General features: G+C 39.7%; 2 protein-coding genes across 4 annotated transcripts in view; one reads left to right on the top strand and one right to left on the bottom strand.

The window, feature by feature from the left end:
- Positions 1–10,342, bottom strand: part of LOC124550871 (neurofilament heavy polypeptide-like) — a 33,807-nt gene extending 23,465 nt beyond the window's left edge. The window contains exons 1-4 of one of the 2 annotated variants that reach the window (XM_047125619.1): positions 10,000–10,342; positions 9,745–9,926; positions 9,477–9,656; positions 515–666 (exon numbers count right to left, since the gene is read on the bottom strand). In XM_047125619.1, coding sequence (XP_046981575.1) covers positions 515–666; positions 9,477–9,656; positions 9,745–9,926; positions 10,000–10,010 — 525 coding nt within the window. In that variant the 5' untranslated portion in view covers positions 10,011–10,342. The remainder of the gene's footprint in view (positions 1–514; positions 667–9,476; positions 9,657–9,744; positions 9,927–9,999) is intronic. The other variant, XM_047125621.1, reaches the window with a different exon arrangement.
- Positions 10,343–10,722: 380 nt separating this feature from the next.
- LOC124550870 overlaps positions 10,723–26,605 on the top strand; it is a 163,834-nt gene continuing 147,951 nt past the window's right edge. For both annotated transcript variants that reach the window (XM_047125618.1, XM_047125617.1), the window contains exons 1-3: positions 10,723–10,953; positions 11,224–11,315; positions 17,008–17,165. In XM_047125618.1, the coding sequence (XP_046981574.1) occupies positions 10,872–10,953; positions 11,224–11,315; positions 17,008–17,165 (332 nt within the window). In that variant the 5' untranslated portion in view covers positions 10,723–10,871. The remainder of the gene's footprint in view (positions 10,954–11,223; positions 11,316–17,007; positions 17,166–26,605) is intronic.

Raw genomic sequence — 26,605 nt, 5'->3', positions numbered from 1 at the left:
GATGTAAACAGCACGTTCTTTTGACATCCATAGAGGGATTAGTAATTTTACACATCTTTATATGCCAATCTTCCAAAATCGTATTTTGTACTTTGTCAATGATTCCCAGTGTGCTTGCACTTTTTGGATGTCCTTCGTGTTTATCATGTTATAAGCTTTCACGGCCACATTACTTCAAGGTGGAGATCAAAGGTGAGGAGTTGTCATACACACTTTCAGCCAAAGTTAAACCTTCTTTTACACAGAATTTAATCACTGTATGATACTTGCTATTTTCAACATCATGTGCATCACAACTGCTTCAAATGAATGCCTTCAGTCAGCTGTTGCCTGGCATGACTTCCAGTTTTGTGTAGAATTTACTAACACGTGTACCAAAGTAAGGGGAAAAAATAATGGGAATAGTGCTGTGACCTCTGTGAGAAGTAGAGAACTTTTCAGACAGCCTTGTACATCAATTTAAGAACAAATTTATAATCTGAGTAAGTCATACACAATCTCATGAAGTGCTTACTGAAAACAATGTTTTATCTATGTTGAGCCTCTTGTAGAATGGTAGTGAAGTCAAACCTCCAGCAAGCAATTCGGCATCTGGCGTGAAAATTTCTCCGAACCGTCCGTAACTTCCAGTATCCCATTGCTGCTCAGATTTAAACCTGAAACCTCCTGAAAAGGAAAATATGTCACAAGATCAAATTGAACAAAATATTTTAAATATAAACATTGTCTTCAGTAACGTGTAGCTTACGGTTCCATCACTATGCGAGATGTAATCTTTGTGAAATAGCTACAAAAATCTGCACTGAAGATAGCAGTGTTCTAATATGCAACATTCTAGTAAGGATTAAAATACAACAAATTCATGGAGTTACACCAACACTGCATGTTTGCCAATGCTTTGCATCCTCCAAAACTGACTGAAGTACTCAGCTTAAAACATTCACCAATAAATTTGCAACTCATTGTACACAAATATCATAGTGGATTAAAATGCACACTGACTTCTCAAAGAATCACAGTTATAACTGGTTATTTATTTGAAAGGAGTGATTACTATCAGATCATAAGTGAAATGTTAGGCCAGCAGAAAATTGTAATTGCTAACCCCTGTAGATGACCATCAGCGTTGCCCCAAGTTTCCCAAGTAAAATTCCTTGGCAGTTCCCTGATTTCCAGACACAGTTTTAGCAGTTTTCCCTGACAAATTTTGAGTTGAAGGATTTTGTGTTTATTAATGAGTTAACTCAAACTTCAAATTAACAGCAAGTTTTCACTCCTTCTCCCACACAAGATTTACGAACTTTTCAGGGAAGATGATGTATGAAATTGGACAAGAAACATAAAAGGAATATGTTGTGTAACATAATAACAAAGTTTCAAAAATAAGAACAGTATTGGGGAGCAAAAAAAGATATTTTCTCTGCCAAATAATACACAGTGTTTTGTCAAACAACAAAAATTCAAACAAACAATTAGAATCAATCAATGAAAATCAGTCTAAACATGTCTGTGACAGGAAACTGATCTCTTCATCAATTCCACTCAGTTCAGTGGCCCTCTCAGCCAGTATTCGCAACTTTCTAGCCTTCATTAAATTGCTGGGTGATTGATCTGTCTACTTTTAAGGCTTTTTTTGTCTTCTTTTCATTGCTTCTGCTTTAAAGCAATTGCTCGGTAGCAGCAAACTGCCAATTCCTAGCCTGTATCGGCTGCAGTTTGTGCAAAATGACTGACCAGGGTCTGAGCAACGTCTCTGGGCATCATTTGGAGACACCTCTGTTTCAGCACTAGCTTCCCATACTTCCGTCTAACAAGTGAAATGGTTGATGGAGTCCAGGAATGCTTGTCATGACTGTGTCTTGTTCTCCTTAATGACGCTTCGAGCCTTGGCCCTCCGACTCTAAAGGCTGTGAGGTCATCTGCTGTTGGGCAGCATTTAAACCATCGAAAAGCCATACGCCTGTCCTGTATGGTGTAACAATACTCATCTGTCCACCAAGGTACAGGTTGCCTACTAAGACGAGCTAAAAACTTTGGTACAGATAGGTCAGCAGCCTAAGGGATCACATACAAGATGTTGTCCATCCAGTCCTGTATGCTGCCCTGGTGATCAAACACAGCCAACTGTGCTGAACAGCACCCAGTTAGCCCTGCTGAACACCCATATTGATGGCTTCTGTTTCAGGAATCCTCCATCCACTAGGTGGATCGACAAGGGGAAGCAATCATTGGAATGAAAGTCATTAGTTGCTTCCCACTGTGCTGAGTGTGCAAGGGCTGGAGAGAAGAAAGAGAGGTTTATGGCAGAGGATGACCCAGTAGCAGCCGAGAGATGTGTGGATGCATAGCTCCTGCAACATCATGAGGTCCTCCAACACTCAACCCCTGGGGCAAGTATAGTGTGAGTCCTATAATACATTATGGGCATTTAAATCACCCAGTAGGAGAAATGGGTGGGGAGTTGTTCAATACAGCCTGTGAGAGCATCAGAGTCTACTGCATCCTGCAGAGGTAAGTACAGGGAGCAGATAGTGATCACTGAACTCGCATGAACTAGAGCGGCTACTACTTGTTGGTCAGTAAGTAAGGGGAGAGCAGAGGAGTGGTATGTGTTATTGACAAACAGAATAATGCCTCCCTTGGCTCATTCCCCACTCAGGTCATCCTTACAGTGACATCTCTAACTTTGAAATGTATTCCTGTAAACACAAGCACATGGGTTAGGCCTGCGCCAGGAGTTTCAGTTCCTCCCTATGGGCCCCGAACCCATTCATGTTCCACTGTAATAAAGGAGCCATTTATCGTGGTAGTTGGATTTTCACCCTGTCGTCCTGCATCTGTGAATATCTCACAACAGTTGAAATTTCAGTTTTAGTGCAACATGCTTGCCCTGCGCAGTCCATTGGCTCTGAAGCAGAAGCAGTAGAGCCACAAGTCAAATGACACTGACATCGTCTGACGGTCTACCACCTGTTTTCGCCTGTGGCAGAAGCTTCACATTTGCTTTGTTGGACTGAGAGGGCTTTGTGGGAACTACCGCAACAGTGGCAGAGGCAGCACTGGATATTTTACAAGGCTCTGCCTTAGAGGTACTGTGAGCTAAGGAATGGTGGTAACTGTGGCTTTCTCTGATGTTTGTGGAGGGGTGATGGGCTTGAAAACAGCAGCAGCTTGACAAGTACCCTAATACACGCAGGTACTAATGCTGACACTAGCAACCTCCATTTGCATAGAAGTATTGACTGCCAAAATAGGCTTTTTAAGGGCAGAAGCAAAAGATGGAGTGAATGTGGGAGGCTGCATGGCCTTTTAGATCATCTTGGCCTCTCCATATGGGATGTGCTTTTAAGTCTTTACCTCCAATATCTCCCGCTTTTCAAGGAAGATCTGAAATCTCTACTCCAGACAGTGTGATCCCAAGACCAATTTACACACTTTGGTGGGGAGGAGCAGCCAATGCCCACGATGGGCGGCTTTGTCACAAGTGGCTTCACCCTTACATCCTAAAGAAGTGTGCCTAAAGCGCTGGCACTTGAAACAGTGCATTGGATTATGGACATATGGCTGTATGCTTAGACCTAAGAAAACCTGCCTTTACATACTCTGGGAGTTTTGTGCTATTGAAGGTTAAGGATAATGGAATCAGATTTTATGAGATCACCATCCGCCCTTTTCCAATATATTCTGTATTTCAACGATCCCCTCCTCAGCCCACTCATCAATAAAATAAAATGTTTATTAACCAAAAAGGCAAGCCATAAGTTTATGTAAATGTAATCAACAATATAACACAGGAATCAGTTTCATTTTGCAAGGAACCCCTCGACAGAATAGAATTAGTGGCACATGGGGAAACTCGTCAGCTTTGATTTGAACATGTTTGTATTCTTGTGGTAGCTTACTGAAAATGGATGCAGCAGTGTACTGCACAAGAGTCAAGAAAGTGCAGTCCAAATGCAGATTGGATCTCTTAATCTCTGCCTAGTATTAACTGAGTGAAAGCTGCTAATTCTTGGGAATAAGATGATATTGCGAACAAGAAACGACAGTAAAGAATGTATATATTGACAGGCCAATGTCAGAATACTTAGACTAGTGAACAGGGCTCGACAAGAGGTTCACAAACTTACACCACTTATTGCCTGAACCATCTGTTTCTGAGACTGGGAAGAGTTACTTCAAAATATAATACCATACATTATAAGCAAATTAAAATAAGCAAAGTAGACTACTTTTCATGTCGAACTATCACTCATTTCTGATACCGTTTGAATAGTAAAAACGGCAGCATCAAGTATTTGAAGAAGATCCTGAATGTGGGCTTTCTGTGGCAGTTTACTATATGTCTGAACACCAAGAAAATTGAACTGTTCAGTTTCACTAATCGTATGCCCATTCTGTGAAACTAAAATGTCAGGTTTTGTTGAATTGTGTGTCAGAAAATGTAAAAACTGAGCCTTACTGTGATTTAGCATTTGAACCAATTGTGAGCTGCTCCCTGTATTCCATAACTGTCCAACTTCTGGACGACACAATCAAACGCCTAAGTTAAATCAAAAAAGATGCCTAGCATTCGAAACCTTTTGTTTAATCCATCCAGTACCTCACAGAGAAATGAGAATATAGCATTTTCAGTTGTTAAACCATGTCTAAAACGGAACTGCACATTTGATAGCAAGTTATGAGAAATAAAATGATCAATTACCCTAACATACACAGCCTTTTCAATAACTTTAGAAAACATTGATGGCATACAAATAGGTTTAAAATTGTCTACATTATCCCTTTCTCCCTTTTTATAAACCATCTTTAGTACTGAGTACCTTAATTGTTCAGGAAATTGACCATTCTAAAAGGAAAAATTACAAATATGACCAAGTCCACGGCTAACATGTGCAGCACAGAACGTTAATATTCTGCTAGGTACTCCATCGTATCCATGAGAGTCCTTAATCTTCAGTGATTTAATTATTCACTAAATCTCCCCCTTGCCAGTATCACAGAGGAGTGTTTCAGACATCAGTCTCAGAAAGGCATTTTCCGAGAGAGAGATACAATTCCCTGTAGAAACTAATACAACAATGAAAACACTCAATTATTGAGAAAATTATTTAATTAGATAGATAAAAATTCTACTCACGAAACGGCGGCAGAACACACCCATAAAAGACAGTTGTGATTGGCAAGCTTTCAGAGCCAGATGCTCCTCCTTCAGGCAGGAGGGCTGAAGGGGAAGGAAGAAGGGTGAAGGAAAAGTACTGGAGAGGTGTAGGAAAATGGGTAGATTTTGTGAGAGTCACCCAGAACCGCAGGTCGGGGGGACTTACCGTACATGATGAGAAGGAAAGGCTGATTGTCCCAAGACTGATCCCCAACAATCAGTCTTTCCTTCTAATCCTGTATGGTAAGTCTTCCCTGACCTGTGGTTCTGGGTGACTTTCCCAAAATCTACCTGTTTTCCTGGACTTCTCAAGTCCTTTTTCTTCATCATTCTTCCTTCCTCTTCAACCCTACTGCCTGAAGGAGCCTCTGGCTCCAAAAGCTTGTCAATTACAACAGACTTTTGTGTATGTGTTCTGCCACCGCTTGGTGAATAGGTTTGTTATCTATTCTGTAGAAACTAAGTTTTTATTTAATTCACCAGCAATGTTCAGAAAGTGATTGTTAAACCAGACTTATCAGTAACAGAAATATTTTTTGACTACGAACTGCCTTCCCATTCTAGACCGACCAGACACTTCCTTAATTTTAGCCTGTGAATTAGCTATTCTATTTGTGTACCAAATACTCTTTGCCTTGCCCATGACATTTTCAAGCACCTTACAATATTGTTAGTAATGGGCTACAGTAGCTCAATTGTGACAACTAACATTTTGATGTAATTCTCACTTTGTTCTATATGACTCTCTGAGGCATTTAGCTTTCCAGAGGTTTGTTGCTTGTTGGGAACTAGCAGTTTCAAAGAACAGTGTGCCATTATGCAGTCGTTTGACAAACTTCAATGAACCTGCGATGCCCTCCAACCTTGTTGTATATAAAAAGCTGTAACTTTTGCAAAACTGCCCTCTTTCCATTTCACTATTAAAAACACATTCTGACTGGCAGTATACATTCTGTTACTATTCATGGACAAATTCTGTATAACCCCTGACTCTAGAAGACTGGCTACACAAGCCCTCTTATTTGATTGGGCATTAGTACCTACCAGCAGTCCAGTGTTCCCTAGAGGAGAGTGTCCACAGGAGATACCAGTACTTAACGGTACCTTCGATATTTCTGATACACAACTCCCAGAAGTTTGCCCAACATACCCATTCACAGCAGCTTGCAATCGCTTGATAGCAGTCGGAGAGATCTCGAGGTACTTAGGAACAGTGACTAACTCATCCCGTGCCTTAAAACGGCACTCACAGTACTATACTAAGAATAGCGCAACGCGGAAGGTTACACTCGCTAACAAACTTACATTACAAATGAAGGAGACTGGTCATGACTTGTTTGTGCAAACCACTCGAGAATGTTGTTTGAGTGCGTGCAGGATGCATACAAAACAGGACTAATATGGGACACTGAACGTATACAAAGATGAGCAGCACAAAAGTTCACAGGTTTGCACCATTTGTGTGAAAGCACCAAAGAAATGCTGAAAACCTTGAATGGGCAGACTCTTTGAAGACAGACGCCAACTCCCTCATCAAAGTCCACTTAGAATGTTTCAAGAAACACTACTGAGTGAGGCATTTACAAGTACACTACAGCCTCCTCTGCGTCGCTCACACAGAGACTGTGAAGCTGCGTTTATATTAATTACTGCATTCATGGAGGTGTTTAACCAGTGATTCTTCCTGTGCTCCATACACAGATGGAAGAGGAACAAAGGTGAAACAGACAGCAGTTTTCTGGCATGTACTTCACAGTGTTTACAAACTGTAGATGTAGATGCTCTTTTCAGCAGCAGTAAATCAAACAAAACATCTACTAACTAAGACGAGAAATTTTTATGTTATGACATACAGATTTCACTTGTCTGAACTTCTCAATGGCTACAACCACAAAATTTCATGCAGATAGAACAGTGTGCATCAAACTTAAAACTCCACAAAAGCTAGAAGCTGCAGAAAACTTATTCCACCTTTGCACTGCATTATCTGAAAACCAAAGTTATATAATAGATGTGTAAATACTGCACCCTGTCTCTGCTCCCAATACTGAAGATCAAGAGGCGCTCTGGGCAGGCAGGCAGATATATGAACCCAAGTTACTCTCCACTTCTCAATATGGCAAAACCTGACTGACTGCCTACTCAAATTTTGTTAAACTGTGCCCCATCATACATCAACAAGCCAGTTATTCATTCATTTTACAGTTCTATAAGTATGAATCTGTTACCTTTTGCATTGGGTAATAGTAATCAATATCTCTTAAAATTGTAAAGTCTTTGTTGTTTACATTTGTGCCATTATGCACAATATCTTTGTCAACAATGCTAGACAGTGGACTAAGAGGCATATACCCAGGCTGCAGAAATAAATAACTAGTGAAGCAAGTGGCAAATAAAGTGTTTCTGTCCCATATAACAATCTGTCACTGAATGAAATTGATAGAAATTTTATGCAGTTTCATGTACAGCCACAGTTGTTTATGGTATAAACCATAAGTAAATTACCACTACCAACTCTGTTCACCAAAATCAAGTGCAAGTGTCAGAGATATCGCCGAGTGTTCAGGCTCATATTGAAGCACTTTCATTAGCATTTAGCTATATTGGTGACATCAGGACACAAAACCAGGCTGATCCACAAAAGCCTACACATTGTCTGTATAAGCAAAAAACTAACTTGTAGTGTCATGTGTCACAGCTGGCTCGATGTATTCATGATCAGTAAGAATATGTCAAAAGTGATAAATAAGCCATATAAAAATAGTTAACATCAAAAAATATTGGATGAGATATCAGACATTAATGCTCAATTGTTGAAATAAACATAACAGAACCATTAAAGCCTCATTAAAACCGCATCACATTTCACAACAGCTTACTACAGTTTCCAAGAACTGGTGAATATTCATGGAAGTCTGGAACCCAGGATTTGAGTCAAGGTGCAAATTGCCTTCATCATACTCAGACTAATGTAAAATAATATCAAAAACAATTCACTATTTACAAAATTAATAAACAGACCTACAAGACAGAATATTTGTCAACAATCCTGTCTCTTATTTTAAAATCTTAAATGTGGCTGCAACTTCAGCAACTGTGTGACAGTAAACTTTAAGGAAAAAAATTAGTTAATCATAGCAAATAAGGGTTTATTGTAACCTTTGACCTAAGTTTCGACAATTTTAAAATTCCAGAATGAGATTTTCACTCTGCAGCGGAGAGTGTGCTGATATGAAACTTCCTGGCAGATTAAAACTGTGTGCCCGATCGAGACTCAAACTCGGAACCTTTGCCTTTCGCGGGCAAGTGCTCTACCAACTGAGCTACCGAAGTACGACTCACGCCCGGTACTCACAGCTTTACTTCTGCCAGTATCTCGTCTCCCACCTTCCAAACAGGAGAGCTTCTGTAAAGTTTGGAAGGTGGGAGACGAGATACTGGCAGAAGTAAAGCTGTGAGTACCGGGCGTGAGTCGTGCTTTGGTAGCTCAGCTGGTAGAGCACTTGCCCGCGAAAGGCAAAGGTCCCGAGTTTGAGTCTCGGTCAGGCACACAGTTTTAATTTGCCAGGAAGTTTCAATTTTAAAATTATCAAAAAACAACCCTTATGGTTAAAAAACAATTTTAAACAGAAGAAAGAAAAAACTATGGTGCAACGGGACTAACTTTGGATTTTTTGCCTTTCACGGACAACTGTTCTACAGAGTTACCCAAACATGACTCACGATCCACCCTCACAGGTTGCTTCCACCATTACCACTTCTCCTACCTTCTAACCTAATCACTGTTTACACCAGTTACCCAAATGTGTTGGCCACCGATCTCCCTACACAAGCTGTTTATGATATAGACTATGAACCGTATACTATTTTCATTGTGACAGAATAAATAAATAAAAATATTTACACTTCTCTTGTTTAGCTCTTTTGGAACTCTATTCTTCATTTCCAAACATGCCATACAAATGTCATGACATCGCATGCATATATTTTAACAATTATTGAGTATTTTATGTCGAAGTATGTTATTGTCATAACAACATAAAACATTAAGTAAATTATGTTTTTATGGACGTCTGAAAATTTTCACTACTACTACTACAATTACAGTCCATATGACAAGATAAACTAAATCTACATGTTCACTGAAGGAGTTATAACTTACACCCAAATGAAAATGAAACTCTATAGCAGATTTTCAGAGAACTACAGTAGGTACATACTGCATCTAATCCCTATTTTGGTCGTGTAAAAATATACATTATATTAGATTTTCTATACTGCATCAACAGCTGGTATTTTTGTCAGTTTATCTCACCTGACTGTGGTGCATGGAGCAGGGTTTCAAAGTCGACAGCTCGACTTTCGTCTTGACTTGGCAATGGCTCTTCATATTTCGACCAGTTGCTGAAAATTTGTCTCTTAAGTGGCTTTTTCGCTTTTAGCGCAGCAATTTCATCTGTTTCTCGTTTCAAGTTTGCAAATCTCAGAGGATCATCTGAAAATTATATATACAAATAATCTCAAACATAAAATATTGCACAGCTTTTCCTTATTAAAGTTTTTGTATCTGTATTGTACATCACCTTCAATGGTCTTGCCTTTCTCTTCTGACGTATTCTTTTTATTCGATACTTCTACATTTTGAGCATCAATTTTCTTTTCCTCCACAGAAGACAGCTGCGGCTTGACTGTTTCTTTTCCTTGATCATTCTGAAAAGTATTACGCTTGCCATCTCTTCGTCTGTCGCGACGGGCCCTCTGCTCCCTGCGAAAATATCAATGATTGCAAATATATGTGGGGGACGAAAATCGTGTAACTGTTTGGAGGTTACTGGTACCTCTTCTCCATCACGAGGTTACTCGAGTTAAGGAAAACCAATATACAATGATTTGTTATGCATATCTTGCGCTCTTAGCGTATTTGAATCTGTTCAATCATTATTATTTTTCTTCCGACACCGGTTACACAGCCACGTAACCAGTACTTTGAAAGCTGACTATTCTCTACTTCCACTGCTACTGCTCCTGCTTCGGTAACAGCAGAAACCACAAAGTAGATCTACTCTTACTGGCAACATACCTGTTGAACTACTCAGATAATACATGATGCCGTCAAATTTCTTTGTGAAATTCTTCACTACATATTATACAGGCCATTCTTCGAAAGGAAATGAATTTGCCGATAGCTTAATTTAATTTTGCACGTTCTAGGCGTATTTATTTGGTTCATACATTGAGAAAAAAAAATTATATATGTTACAACGTTTCCTTTTTCAATAAAAATTAGGCTCTCCAACGCTTTGCAAACCATTTTAGAATCACCAATAAAAGACAGGGAACTATTTAAAATTATTTAATATGCATAAGAGTCAAATCAGTCATCAACAGATATTTTGGAGAGATCTTTTACACAGAAGTGAACGTTAAAATTCAGAAATTTAAGTCCACGACGTGAAATCAAATTTTCCACCACCCTCCAAACACAAGCACTGGTGCTATAAAGTATAAACGTAGGACTACTACTATACTGCAATACCAAAGATGTCGTGTATTGGCAATGTTGTTATTTATACTAATTGTTGACACTGCACCCAAGCATTCGGTGCTGTAATGGCGTAAGAGATGTCGAGCCGGTAATTGTGTGTGGTCGTTTTGTGTATGTCGCTTGTTTAAATACGCCAATGTCTGTGATAATAAAAATCGCCGAAAGATGCTGCTCGAAATTTGCGACAACATAAAAACTGCTGTGGAACATGGAAGAACAGACATAATTAAATCACTTTTGGAAGCATGTGAGTGTATTACGTGGATGTGCATTTCTTTTACGGACTGAATGCACTGTTATTTTAAACGAATCATGCGTTGCTAATTTTAATGCCCCAGAAATAAATGCAATTAGCATTGATATAGAGAACTTCAAACTGCAGAAAGTTACATTTTTCCTGAATAATCTACATAATATTTATTGTTTTGTGACGATTTTTTTTTTTTCGTGTGATAACAGGTGTCTGAGTTGTGTCATTATCGATGTATCAGGTAGTATATGACATTTTATTGTGCAGGTGATGATGACCCTGACGAAAATGTGACAAAAGATCGTATTTTGAATCAACCTTTGTTGGAAGAGGGGACGTTTCTGTGCCTAGCTACGAAGGTAATACAAAAATGCTAATGGGCCTTGATTTCTTATTAAGGTTTAGTTTTATTATTAGGGGGAAATTATATGAAATATTTTATTCCATCCATGAAATTCCCTTTGGTGAGAATTCGACATAAGTAGCTTTTGATTTAAGTTAATTTTGTTTCATTTGCTTATTCACGTACTCTACGGATTATAAATTCGACTTCTCGTTATTACGTGGAAACATTCTTGTAAGGCATTTGATGATAACATATTTCAGCATGTCTAGTAAAATCACCATAGACTGATCTTCCTAGTTACTTGAAGGAAATGATTGTTAAAAACGTTGGCTTCCTGACTGCAGTATAATATTGTTTGTTTATTTTCTGTAATAACAAAGTCATCACATTCCTTGCTTAAAGTGCATGTAGAATGTTGACAGTGCTGCTGTTTTCATTTCCATTGCTTGTAGACAATCAGTTGATAGTATACAATGGCCATTGAGAATTGGTGAATTTCACTGTTTCACTAGAAGATATGAATTGATTATTTTTGTTGTTGACGTAGTGTGAGATTGATTATTGTTGATCTGAATGTTATGGTTTATAAAATTGGTAGTTTAGTTCGTGATATGTGACATGTTTTCTTGGGATAGTGTTTTGTATTCCAGTTTTATTGTTGTTGTTGTGGTCTTCAGTCCTGAGACTGGTTTGATGCAGCTCTCCATCCTACTCTATCCTGTGCAAGCTGCTTCTTCTCCCAGTACCTACTGCAACCTACATCCTTCTGAATCTGTTTAGTGTATTCATCTCTTGGTCTCCCTCTGCGATTTTTACCCTCCACTCTGCCCTCCAATACTAAATTGGTGATCCCTTGATGCCTCAGAACATGTCCTACCAACCGATCCCTTCTTCTAGTCAAGTTGTGCCACAAACTTCTCTTCTCCCCAATCCTATCCAATACCTCCTCATTAGTTATATGATCTACCCATCTAATCTTCAGCATTCTTCTGTAGCACCAAACTTTGAAAGCTTCTATTCTCTTCCTGTCCAAACTAGTTATCGTCCATGTTTCACTTCCGTACAGGGCTACGCTCCATACAAGTACTTTCAGAAACAACTTCCTGACACTTAATTCAATACTCGGTGTTAACAAAATTCTCTTCTTCAGAAACGATTTCCTTGCCATTGCCAGTCTACATTTTATATCCTCCCTACTTCGACCATCATCAATTATTTTGCTCCCCAAATAGCAAAACTCCTTTAATACTTTAAGTGTCTCATTTCCTAATCTAATTCCCTCAGCATCACCCGACTTAATTCGACTACATTCCATTATCCTCGTTTTGCTTTTGTTGATGTTCATCTTATACCCTCCTTTCATGACACTGTCCATTCCGTTCAGCTGCTCTTCCGAGTCCTTTGCTGTCTCTGACAGAATTACAATGTCATCGCGAACCTCAAAGTTTTAATTTCTTCTACATGGATTTTAATACCTACTCCGAATTTTTCTTTTGTTTCCTTTACTGCTTGCTCAATATGCAGATTGAATAACATCGGGGAGAGGCTACAACCCTGTCTCACTCCCTTCCCAACCACTGCTTCCTTTTCGTGCCCCTCGACTCTTATAATTGCCATCTGGTTTCTGTACAAATTGTAAATAGCCTTTCGCTCCCTGTATTTTACCCCTGCCACCTTCAGAATTTGAAAGAGAGTATTGCAGTCAACATTGTCAAAAGCTTTCTCTAAGTCTACAAATGCTAGAAATGTAGGTTTGCCTTTCCTTAATCTAGCTTCTAAGATAAGTCGTAGGATCAGTATTGCCTCACGTGTTCCAATATTTCTACGGAATCCAAACTGATCTTCCCCAAGGTCAGCTTCTACCAGTTTTTCCATTTGTCTGTAAAGAATTCGCTTTAGTATTTTGCAGCTGTACGTTATTAAACTGATAGTTCAGTAATTTTCACATCTGTCAACACCTGCTTTCTTTGGGATTGGAATAATTATATTCTTCTTGAAGTCTGAGGGAATTTCGCCTGTCTCATACATCTTGCTCACGAGATGGTAGAGTTTTGTCAGGACTGGCTCTCCCAAGGCCGTCAGTAGCTCTAATGGAATGTTGTCTACTCTCGGGGCCTTGTTTCGGCTCATGTCTTTCAGTGCTCTGTCAAACTCTTCCCGCAGTATCGTATCTCCCATTTCATCTTCATCTACATCCTCTTCCATTTCCATAATATTGTCCTCAAGTACATTGCCCTTGTATAGGCACTCTATATACTCCCTCCACCTTTCTGCTTTCCCTTCTTTGCTTAGAGATGGGTTTCCATCAAAGCTCTTGATATTGATGCAAGTGGTTCTCCTTTCTCCAAAGGTCCCTTTAATTTTCCTGTAGGCAGTATCTATCTTATCCCTAGTGAGATAACCCTCTACATCCTTACATTTGTCCTCTAGCCATCCCTGCTTAGCCATTTTGCACTTCCTGTCGATCTCGTTTTTGAGACGTGTATATTCCTTTTTGCCTGCTTCATTTACTGCATTTTTATATTTTCTCCTTTCATCAATTAAATTCAGTATTTCTTCTGTTACCCAAGGATTTCTACTATATAGCCCTCGTCTTTTTACCTACTAGGTCCTCTGCTGCCTTCACTACTTCATCTCTCAAAGCTACCCATTCTTCTTCTGCGGTATTTCTTTCCCCCAATCCTGTCTATTGTTTCCTTATGCTCTCCCTGAAACTCTGTACAACCTCTGGTTCTTTCAGTTTATCCAGGTCCCATCTCCTTAAATTCCCACCTTTTTGCAGTTTCTTCAGTTTTAATCTACAGTTCATAACCAATAGATTGTGATCAGAGTCCACATCTGTCCCAGGAAATGTCTTACAATTTAAAACCTGGTTCCTAAATCTCTGTCTTACCATTATGTAATCTATCTGAAACCTGTCAGTATCTCCAGGCTTCTTCCAAGTATAGTTTTATTATGAGTATGTTAAGGCAGCAAATGAGATCGGACTAAAACTCGCAGTGATGATGGACTGATCTGTAGTGAAGCTCAATGATCCCAACTTCAGATGTTGTGTTTTCGCAGGAACCAAAGAGTACAATTAAGATTCGAGGAATATGCTGTTTTGTATGAGAACATTCTGCACGATCTGCACTCCACAGCAGGCACCATGACTATATTTATTGAAAACTATTTTCTCACTGGTTCTACCATCTTATCAAATCATCCAACTCATCATTCATCATGCACACTTCCATCATTCACCACACAAGTGGTTAGCAACTGCAGCATGCAAAGAAAAAGCCACAGACATCGTAAGTGCACTTTTACCTATCAGCTTTGTCCAGTCTCTTCACATATACCCCTGTCTTGTGGTTGAACCCACGGTAGAGCTATTTGTATTGTTGAGGTACAAGAGTCACCCTACCTTCACAGAGTCCATAATAATTGATGGAGAAACAACAGAAATTTTCAATCAAGGCAGCCACGCAGGAAGCTGATTGGAGGGATGTGTGTAATAAGTTTCTGCAATCCTTAGCAGCTTCTATCACAAGAAAACAATGGCACATGGCATTGATGAGACATTCAAAAGCTTTTAATTACAAAAGAAATCAAAATACTGTGCGTGGAAAAGAAATTGTTTGAAATGGTTAGAACAAACAAAGAAGCAGAATGATTTCATACTCAAACAATACTGTGTTGTCTTACGGAAATTGATTTAAAAAATTCTGTAAGTGTCTGAAATTAATAATTCAGATAACAATGTTAAATCTATATGGGCAATAGTTAAAAGAATTGTCAGCAGCAGCAGCCAGAGGAAGCACTGCCGACACTGTATGTGCAAGTTAACCAACTGTGGTTCCTGAAGAGGCGCAACAATTTTTTCAGTAGTTGTAGGGGGACGAGTTTGGATGTGTGGCTGGTCTGACCTATTACAGTGTCTAACAAGGCCTCACTGTGCCGGTACTACAAACACCTGAAAGCGAAGACGACTTACAGCTGTTACTTTTCGGAAGGGCGTCTATCTCTGCTGTATGGTATGGAGAGCTACATGAAACCAGTTTTTGGATTGAAGACAATAACGGCAGCGTTTAGTGTGATCAGCTGTCGGAGGCGCCAGTCACTACTGGAAGCTGTCCATCATACTCAGAGGAGCCATTCACTTTGGATAAACATTTATAGTACTGGTATTGACTAAGTGCTCACCTACAAAATTGTTGCCAGTTGGTGAATCTCTTTCGTACAGACAGACTTAAAAGGGGTCCAGGTAAACGAAGTGTCACACACAAAAGAAGCTTGTATGAATTAACTTATCATGATGCGCCAAAAGATTAGAAGACTAACGAACAAAGTAAATGAACTCCTTATCTGTTAACATCACCTAGATTGTAATTCTGATAGAAGACGAACAATGAACTCCGGTTATGAGTATTGACTCTGCTTATAAATATTAATGTTTCTAAATAATTTCTTGTATATGAGTCTTTCACAAAAGTAATGCTTTGGTTTGTCTGTTAGGTTGCATAAAAACGACTAATATTTTTAGAACAATTTCAGACTTACACTGGGCATTTGTATACTGCCATAATTATAAATGATTTTTCTGGCAGCAGCTTTTAACAAGCACAGGATTACAATTGCTGGTTGAAGCAGAAACTGTTGGTTTCAGTAGCTATCAGTTTTATTTTATTTTTAACTACATTACAAATCCTCATGTCTCCATGTTTTTCCTACAGAAAAGAGCTGCTGATTTATGATTCTCTTGTGTTTAACATATAGATTCCTGTATTTATAGGTGCTCAGATAGAGATAATACATCAAATTCCTTTGCACATTCTAGATGATGTAACCAATAAGGAGTTCATCGTTCATGCTCTAACATTCTGGTGCTTCACAGTAAGCTAATTCAAAATAAGTTTCTTTTGTGTGTGGCACTTGATTTACCTGGTCCCCTTTTAAATTGATTTGTCTGAATGAGTTTTTTAACCTACAACAGGGTTACCTCTCACTCCGGTAATTACAGGAATTCTATCAATGGTAGCACTCCTCTTCCTGCCTTCTCGCTTTGTTTGCGCGAACTATTAGTCGTAGCAGAAAAAATGGAATAGAATCTTTTTTTGTGTGAAATATAAGGAGTTTTTAATTCCGTGCTACAACACGTTTTTACTAGAGGCTGCGGTCTGAGTTATTCAGCAAAAATATACAATGGTAACATTAAATGTGTTCTATCTGGGAAACCATTCGTACTAGGGCATACTCTTAAATGGAGCTTTTTTTGCTTCAAATGAGTGTTCCTGTCATATTCTTGATTACTGACCATTCCACCTGGGACACTGTATAAACTTAACCAAAATGAAACCTTCATTAATTCCTGTACATAAACACTAAGTACTCTGATACTTAGCCTTTTAAATGAAATAGAAATGCCGATAAATAAATCAAGACTTAAGTTTATTCTACAGTCATTGTAAACAAAAAAGAGTGCACAATTTCCCTTCTTAAAAACTTTTCACATTTAATAAATAATATGGCTGGAAAATATGAACAGGCACTAATATTCTTATTTGTATGAAAGGAAAATCCAACCAAAAGGACTAACAAATTAACAGACTCGCCGGCCAACTTTCAGAAGATAAAATGTGTAGAACTCAGGCAGACATGTATAAATTATAAAAATACACAAAACTATCAAGTTTTACATGTACATCCTAACCCGTTTATTACAGTTGCATCGAGGTGATGTTGTACGGACGTTGTTATCGTGTGGAGCTGATCCGGGTGTCCAGAACAGCCAGGGAATGAACGCTGTGGATGCAGCAGTTGGCTCTCCTACTATGAGGCACATCTACGTAGAAGAACTTCTTCGAGCTACAGCAAATTCTGAGTAATATTCTAACCATTTCTTCCAATAATACTATTAATTCTTTTTCATAGCTTAATATGTAGAACAAAAAGTATTAATTAGGTTATGTCAAACAGTTGAGTTGAGGAAGTTTTAAGTGCCAAAATTGCAAAACAATATGGATGTAGATTTAGTTTCACTATATTAGTGATATAAAACAAGCAACGGACAATTCACATAGGATATCAACAGTGTAGGAAAAAGATAGATTGCTACTTACCATAAAGAAGACACATTAAATTGCAGATAAGCACAATTAAGACACACAAAGCTTTCAGCCACAGCTTTCATTAGCAAAAGAGAAACACAGATCATTCACACGCAAGCAAATACACCTCATGCACACATGACTGCCAGCTCAGGCCAGAAAGCTTTGTGCAAGTGTCCTTTAATTGTGCCTGTCTGCAACTTACGTATCTTATTTAAGGTAAGTAGCAATCTATCTTTTTCTTATATTAGTCATTTACTAATGTTATGTACAATAAGTTTCCATTGGGTTGTATAATTGTGAATACTTATTATATGAATGTGTACAAATATGTTGTCAATGTGGAAGCATTCTTAATACTGAAACAAACTAAGAACTGTTTTCCTAATGGAGTTTAGTTCTTTATTAGGGCTACATTCTTCATAAATTATTCTCGACATAACCTATTCTGATGGGCTCCAATAAGCAGTCTGTACCGAGTTGTAATCCCTTTGCTGTACCTACTGTGACATAAAGGCGTTTACTGGCAAAGAACTGCCGCATGTCTCTCAATGAGTACATCAAACAAATAATAATACAATGCAAATATTTGAACTAACACATAATATTGTATGTAATAATGTGCTATGCAGGCTATATGTGAGTTTGTATTATTAAAAAGGAAAATGTAACACTTAATATATTGTTAATTAATAACACATTACTCATTTGTATATGATAAGGGGCAGAAAACTTCCCACCTCTGCCTCGTCTGTCGAAAAGGGGGGGGGGGGGGGGAGAAAAGTTCCACAATAATTCTGTACCCTCACACATGCTATCCCATATAAATGAGTAAGTGTGTTACTATCCCATAAGTAATCTAAATTGAACATTAAATATCATGATATGAGAAGTAGAGAAGGGTGAAGGCCTATGCTAGTGCACTGCTGGGATGGAAGGAGTGCTTAGGGCTGGATTGGGAAGAGGGAATGGGATGGGCAGGTGGAGGACAAGGACTAGCAAAGATTTAGGCCAGGCGGGTCATGAGATGAAGGATACATTGCAGGGAGAATTCCCACCTGTGTATTTCAGAAAAAAATTGTTTTGGTGGGAAGGATCCAGATGTCTCTGGCTGTGAAGCAGTTATTGAAGTCGAGCACGTCGTTAAATGTGGCACACTGTACAACTGGTTGGTCCAACTGTACCTTGGCCACAATTTGACCGTGCCTGTTTGTGCAGACAGACAGTGGTTTTGTCCACATGGAATACTGAATTTGAAGATCACATTGCTGCTTTCACAGGTGTCCTATCTTCGCTGGGGGTAGAAGATTCCTATGACAGTGCTAGAGTAGGTGGCAGTGGGAGGATGTATGGGGCAGGTATTTAATTGGGTATGTTGCAGGGACATGAGCTATGAGACAAGTATTTGGGAACAGGGATAGAGTAGGGACAGACAAGGCTATTGCATAAGCAGGCTGGGTGACAGAATACCACTGCAGAAGGGCTGGAGAGGATATTACTCATTTCATGTCATGACAAGAGTTTGTCAAAATCCTGGCAGAGCCTGTGATTAGGTTGACCAGTCCTGGGTGGTGCTGAGTCACGAGGGTAGTGTGACTGTGTGATGGACTCTGGGAAGTGGTAGGTGCCTTGAGAGACAAGACATGGAAGATCTGTTTCTGGACAAGGTAGGTAGAGTAGTAGTAGTAGCAGTAGTGGTAGTAGTGGTAGTTGTTGTTGTTGTTGTTGTTGTTGTTGTTGTTGTTGTTGTTGTCTGTGAAGACCTGAGAGAGACCCTTGGCATATTTGGGGAAGGATTGCTTTTCACTACAGATGCAACGACCATTGGTGATTAGTCTGTTTGGAAGGAACTACTTTGTATGAAACGGGTGGCAGCTGTCGAAGTGGAGGTGTTGCTGGTGGTTGGTACGTTTGATATGGGCAGAGGTACTGATGTAGCCATCTTTGAGATGGAGGTCAACATTGAGGAAGGTGGCTTGTTGAGTTGAGGAGAGCCAGGTGAAGCAAATGGGGAGAAGGTGTTGAGGTTCTGGAGGAATGTGGATAGGATGTCCTCACCTTTGGTCCAGATCAGGAAGATGTAATCAGTGGATCTGAAGCAGGTGAGGGTTTTGGGATTATGGGTTGTCATAGAATGGTGCCAAGTGGGTGGCTCATTGCTGTATCACAGATTTATTTGTAGATGATGTCTTCAAAGAAGAAGTAATTGTAATTGAGGATATAGTTGGCCATGGTGACCAGGAAGAGGTGTATAGATTTGGATTTAGTCAGGCATTGGGAAAGAAATTGTTCAATACAGACAAGATGTGGGCATTATGGATGTTGGTGTGAAAGGATATGGCATCAACAGTGTTGGGGAGATTACCAATTGGTAAAGGAACAGGAAATCTGGAGAACCAAAGGAAATGTTCAGTGTCTTTCATATAGGAGGCTGAAGGTGTTGGTCCATAGGGGGAGAGTGTCTCTGAAGGAGCACAATATCCAGGCATAATGGGGTGTCCTGAGAGGTTGAGTTTATGCACTTTCGGAAGCATGTAGTAGCTAGGAATGCAGGGAGTGGTACAGGTGATGAGAGACAAAGACTTAGGGAATAGTTTGTAGGATGGACCTATAGATATGAAGATGGACTGATGATCCTACTGGATTTCTGAAATGGGGTCACTGTGCCAGAACTTGTAGAGAAACGTGTCTGATAGCTGACAGAGTACCTCCACCAGATAATTCCCGCGATTTGTAATCCCAGCAGTGGTATTTTTGTCGGCAAGTACTTACAGTATTATAAGACCGGGCACAGTTTTTTAGGCGGTGGATTGCAGTTCTTTTTGCAGATTTACATTGTTGAGGGTTTTGGGAATGGCAGTGAGGCAAGGTTCAAGGTTAGGACATTATGAGAAGTTAACGGGTGATTAAATTCTGAAAAGTTAATGGGGTTTGTTAGGAGCAGGGGAGGTGTTCACAGGTGGAGAGAAGGTCTTTAACGAGCCTAGCATGATTGAATTTGGGAGTGGGGCAAAAGATAAGGCCTTTGAAAAGGACTGATACTTCTGTGGGACTGAGGCTTTTGGAGGACAGTCATGACTGAGTTTTCAGTCTGTTTATGGTCTAGTATCTGTAAGACAGTGGGAGGGAGTATCTGAGGGTGTGGTAAATGTAGTAGGTCTGCGAGGCAGGGTTTGTCAACCACAAGGGGCTGTGGGGAAGGTTGATTGATGGTCTTGTTGAGGTGGTGGGTAGTGGTAGTCTGAGGTTGGAGTGGGAAGTGAACAGGCTGGAGGGTTTTGAGGTTGTGTTGAGCATGCTGCTTTAGTTCCTGGAGGGCAAGAGTTTCGATACCGAAAGGTCCTTTCTGTAAGACTTAGACACCTGTGGTTGTCGCATTTGTAGTAATGAACAGTCCCTACCCAAACATGTGGAGGGTCTCCTTCAGGCCTTCACAGAACATTATGACCCCCTCCCCCCACATGACCACCACCTTGTCCAGAAACGTTCAGGGCTACAAAACTCGTCATCTGCTGCAGTTCAGCCATTGGTCATTTAAAATCAGCTGTCGTCAGAGCGTCTCCCATTTCCATCACACCTCATGGCAGTCACTTCCAACATAGCTCCACGTTACACATTAACGTCATTTGTGAAGGGTGTGTCACCCCTACCTGAGGCGTAGCCAGCAGCAGGTGTTGCAACAATGTAGTGGCAAGTGACAGACATCAACTATCAGGTAATTTCAGTTGGACTATAGCCATTGGAAGCACTAATTTTAGATGGACAGTCGAGTCCCTCAGGAAAATTGCAGGTGCCGGGAGGTCTCATTTGAGACTGGAATACATTGTAGACAGGCAGCTGCAAATCATAGCTCTTGTTGGCACAAATGATGCCTACTGCTTGAGTTCTGAATCCGTGCTCCGTTTCTTTCTGTGGTCAGCTGATTTGGTTGAAGGCAGCTAGCTATGCACTCGTAGTGTGTAGGCTGAGGTACTTGTAGCTCCATCCTAGAAGTTGAACGTGGTCCTTCGGTTTGGAACAGAGTGGATGGTCTAATGTAGAAGCTCAGATGATTCTGCAGCAATAACGGATGTGATTTTCTTGACCTCTGCAGTTGAGTGGAGAAATGTGGTGCCCCCTCGACATGTCAGGTGTGCAGTATATTCAGGAAGCTGCTACACAAATAGTGGAATACATGTGGGATGCGTGTTTCTTTTTTTTAAAGTTTGAAGGTCCGCACCCCTCATGGGATTAGTGATGAACTGTCTGCCGAAGTCGAAGCTAGATAAATCACATTATTCTCAGAGAATGTGCATCCCTGTAGGTCGGAAATAGAGAAGGTTGATACATTAGTAAACTGCAGGAGCATGCAGTATAATTAATATTGCTCATTAAATGTGATAATGCCCAGTTAGCATAAGGAACAGAAAGTTGGTCAAAACCAGAAATAAATATCAATGAACTCTAAATACAGTGTGGAATATACCTTGTTGTCATAGATATATGGCTGTCGTACCCCCCCCCCCCCACCATATGTAGCAATTTATGAGCTTGTGGTTACTGTGGGACCTGAGAATATGGCTTTTTTTTTATCTGAATACGTATCACATTTCGCTTCTATACTGACATGAGAATGTTCCAATGGTATATTCTACCACATATAGTGTCTGCCGGCTGCTCTCTCATTGGCTACTTAGGACCAGCAGCTGACACGTCACCTTTCATTCCCATCATGTTGCGGTGAGCATCAACAACATTGCAACACGAAACACATAAGGCCACCACTGGCCTTACCTAGACTTTTACCGTCTCCTGCAGAAATAAATACTATTGTTGAGTGTTTGTCCCGTTTTAAATCTGACTACAAATTGATTCAGGCAAACTGCAGTTTGAATGTGACAGGTGCTCCTAAAAAGCCAGAGTATGTGGTATAGATTTCCACATTGACAACACGATGTAATTTGCTGCCTGTTCACTACTCCCCTCCCCACACTCACCTTGTCCTCGCCTAAGCTGGTGTCTCAGCTCTGCTTCCAATCCTTCCTTGAGCAACTGTGAAACATGAACTGCAGTATCTTCTAGGGTGCAAGTCATAGCAATTAATACACGAATAAAAGATCAAAATAATGATTCAGTCCAGTTCTTGAACTTGACATGTCCTCCCGCCATCTACTGACCTCTGTTTTGTATTATCTCCATGACAGGTCTTGCCACTGTAATGTATTCTTGTGACAACTGTTAAAGTTTAATATTATTTATTCTGTTTGTTATACACGCATTAATTTCCTTCTCATTTCTTCTGAATATCCCCATCATGTTCTAAAGCTGATTAAAAGCTGGTAACTTTTGTATGTGCACAGCTCCTGAAATTCTCATTTGTAGCTGACTTAGTAAATCATTACAGTCTCTCATAATCAAATAAAATATTGATCTGGGTTCAGAATCGAGTATTTTTTTTTGGAGGAGACAGTTTCCGCTTTTGTATGTTACCTTTACTTAGAAAGCAGCATTAATGTTGGTACATGGTATCCATACATGTGTGAGAACTTCTATTGCAGACCTGTTTAAATACAACAAGAATCTGCAAGATGATAGAATTTAGTGATATTTCCTCCTGTGTTTCACAAAACTGCCAAATTTTAAGCAGAGCAGTAGATCATTCTAGTGGCTAGTTCGTAGTTTCTCGTGTGTCCCTTGCACTAGCACCGCAAGTCAAATATCACATGATCGTTCAAGAAATGTCGATAGTGTATCGAGCGTTTTGGTGTATCGGGGAATCTCGAGTCTGTTTGAGGGTGAATTTCATTTGCCGAGTCCTGGCCTTCCGAATACTTCAAATTAAATGTGCATGTTGTAAAGACAATCCATAGGTACTCTATTAAACAATGAAAAAAATGTTAATCTCAGCAGCAATAGCTTAATCTGAGAATATAAGACAACCGTGTATTTTTTGGATGAAGAATTTGGGAAAAAACCTTGTCTTATAATGGGGTAAAACTGCACATATTATAAGAGTAGTGATAATGCCAGTAGTGGTGTCATATTTATTGCAGTGAAGAATTCCATAATATCTAGCGAGGTTACTACAGATTACAAATGTGAAATTATATGGGTGGAGTTAAGCATCAAAGGTGGGTCAAACTTGGTAACTGGATACTTTTCTAGATACCCTGCATTAGGAACTGCAGTGGCGGATCACTTGTAAGAGAACTTGTACAATTTTGTGATTGATTTTCTTCATTGTGCTATGGTAATATTGGAGAGACATCAATTTGCCAACTATAGAATGGGAGAGTCACATGATCAAAACTGGTGTCGGAGACAGGGATTTGTGTGTAATTATTCTGAATGCCTTGTTTTAAGATTATTTGGAGCAGATAGATGGAAAACCAACTCATGGGGATAACATCTTAGACCTAGCAACAAACATACCTGAAGGTCTGATATCAGTTAACATAGAGGAGGGCGTCGGTGATCATAAGGCTCTGATAGCATCAGTGACTATGGGTGTTACAAGGGCTTTTAAGAAAAGTAGGAAAACATTTATACTTAACAGGAGTGGTAGGGTACAACTTGCTGAGTATCTGAGTAGTTAACATTAAATATTCACTGCTGAGGTGGAAGATATGGAGCAGAAATGGATAAAATTCAAATCACCATTCTGTACAATGTAGACAAGTATGGTCTAAACAAAGTTTTATGGGATAAGAAAAACCCACCATGGTTTAATAGCCATGTTAGAAGATAAATGAAAGGTGAATGAAGTGAAATGACCATAAGGAGCGTGCAATGAATTTCAAGTAAAATTTTGCCAACCAATCTGATTAAAAACTCTGAGTTTTGCCTTATTATACAGTGTCCATACTGGTACCTAAATTGAAGATGAGGGAGAGAAAATTGAAATACCGAATTCGGTCGTCCGAAATTGTTGCACCATGGAAGACTGTAATACGGTCCTACTTTCAGTCATCTTATGAACACTGAAATTGGCAATATTGAGATAAGTGATGACACAGTAGAAAATCAGCTATAATTGCTTAGTAGTGAAAAGGCTTCTGGATCAGATGAAAAGTGCAGGTCATTTACATTTTCAAGAAGGGTAGTTGTCAGATATACAATAATAATAATCATTGATATCGGTCTGCTGTAGTATTATGGAAAATATTTTATGTTCATGTATACTAAAGAGCCAAAGAAACTGGTACACCTGCCTAATGTCGTGTAGGACGCCCATGAGTATGCAGAAGTGCGGAAACACAATGTGAAATGGACTCGGCTGATGTCTGAAGTAGTGCTGCAGGGAACTGACACCATGAATCCTGTAGGGCTGTCCATAAATCTGTACTAGTACGAAAGGTTGGAGATCTCTTCTGAACAACATGTTGCAAGACTTCTCAGATATACTCAATATTGTTCATGTCTGGGGAGTTTGGTGGCCAGTGGCAGTGTTAAAACTCAGAAAAGTGTTCCAGGAGTCACTCTGTAGCAGTTATGGATGTGTGGGCTGTCACAGTGTCCTGCTGGAATTGCCAAGTCCATCAGAATGCACAATGGACTTGAATGGATGCAGGTGATCAGACAGGATGCTTACATATCTGTGTCCTGTCAGTTGTATCTGGATGTATCAGGGATTGCATATCACTCCAACTGCACACACCTTACACCATTACAGAGCCTCCACTGTCTTGAACAGTCCCCTGCTGACATGCAAGGTCCATGGATTCATGAGGTTGTCTCCATACCCGTACATGACCATCCACTCGATACAATTTGAAACAAGACTCATCCAACCAGGTAATATGTCTCCAGTCAACAACAGTCCAGTGTCGGTGTTGACGGGCCCAGGCGAGGTGTAAAGCTAAGTGTTGTGCAGTCATAAAGGATACACGAGTGGGCCTTCAGCTCCGAAAGCCCATATAGATGATGTTCTGTTGAATGGTTTGCACGCTGAGACCAGTTAATGGCGCAGCACTGAAATTGCAGCAATTTGCGGAAGGGTTGCACTTCTGTCATGTTGAGCGATTGTCTTCAGTCGTCATTGGACTCGTTCTTGTAGGATCTTGTTCTGGCCACAGTGATGTTGGAGATTTGATGTTTTACCGGATTCCTGATATTCATGGTACACTCATGAAATGGTTGTACAGGAAAATCCCCACTTCATCACTACTTCGGAGATGCTGTATCCCATCGATCATGTGCCAACTATAACACCATGTTCAAACTCATCTTGTTAACCTGCCATTGTAGCAGCAGTAACTGATCTTACAACTGCGCCAGACATTTGTTGTCTTATATAGGCATTGCCGACCACAGCACCATATTCTGCCCATTTACCTACCTCTGTATTTGAATTGCATGCCTATACCAGTTTTTGGCACTTCAGTGTATTATGATTTAATGGAGAATGAAAATCTCCTGTTTATGAATTGACATTAATTTCCCAAACAGAGATTTTGCGAAACCCATCTCACTCTTTTCCTCCACAAAATCCACAGCGTTGTAGACATGAGTGCTTAGGTCGATGCCGTGTCTCTCGACTTCTGGAACATATTTGATACAACACTGCACTGCCATTTAGTGTAAAAAATATGAGCTTACTGAGTATCTGAACAGTTTTGTGTCCGCATTCAAGACTTGGGGTATAGAATTGAAAGTGTCATTGTCAACAGAAGAAAATCAACATACGTGGAATTAATTTCAGGAACCCTCCAATGAAATGTGATAGGGTGGTTACTGTTCGCAATATATTTGAATGATCTAGTAGAAAACATCACCATCATTGACTTGTAGCAGTTAATAAGCATTTACACTAGATCGAATGAAAGAGATGACATACAAAGTGCTTAGTTTTTTTTTTTTTTTTTTTTTTTTTTTTTTTTTTTTTTTTTTTTTTTTTTTTTTTTTGGCACTAAAATGTTGTTATGGTAAAAATGCTTAACCTATATTCAGTACAGCAACCCACAGCATGATAGAGAAAAGAAACGCAACTCAGTTTATTTTGTAGAGCCAGCTCACTGCTGGTCACGGAGGCAAAATGGCATAGACGCAGAAAAATGAGGGTGTCTGAATTTTTGCACAGATGTGAAAAAAGTGGTGGTTCGGCTCTGATTAGTGATTAGCTGGAACCATCGCTTGATTTATTGTAAAACTTCACCTGCACATTGGTAGGCGATTTTCACCTTCTGAACCAAATATTTCGAAACATGACACAAATTATCAACAGTCCATATCAGGA

This window comes from Schistocerca americana, chromosome 9, assembly GCF_021461395.2.
Source record: "Schistocerca americana isolate TAMUIC-IGC-003095 chromosome 9, iqSchAmer2.1, whole genome shotgun sequence".
NCBI classification, from domain to species: Eukaryota; Metazoa; Arthropoda; class Insecta; order Orthoptera; family Acrididae; genus Schistocerca; species Schistocerca americana.
This window is presented reverse-complemented; position numbering and strand designations above follow the sequence as displayed.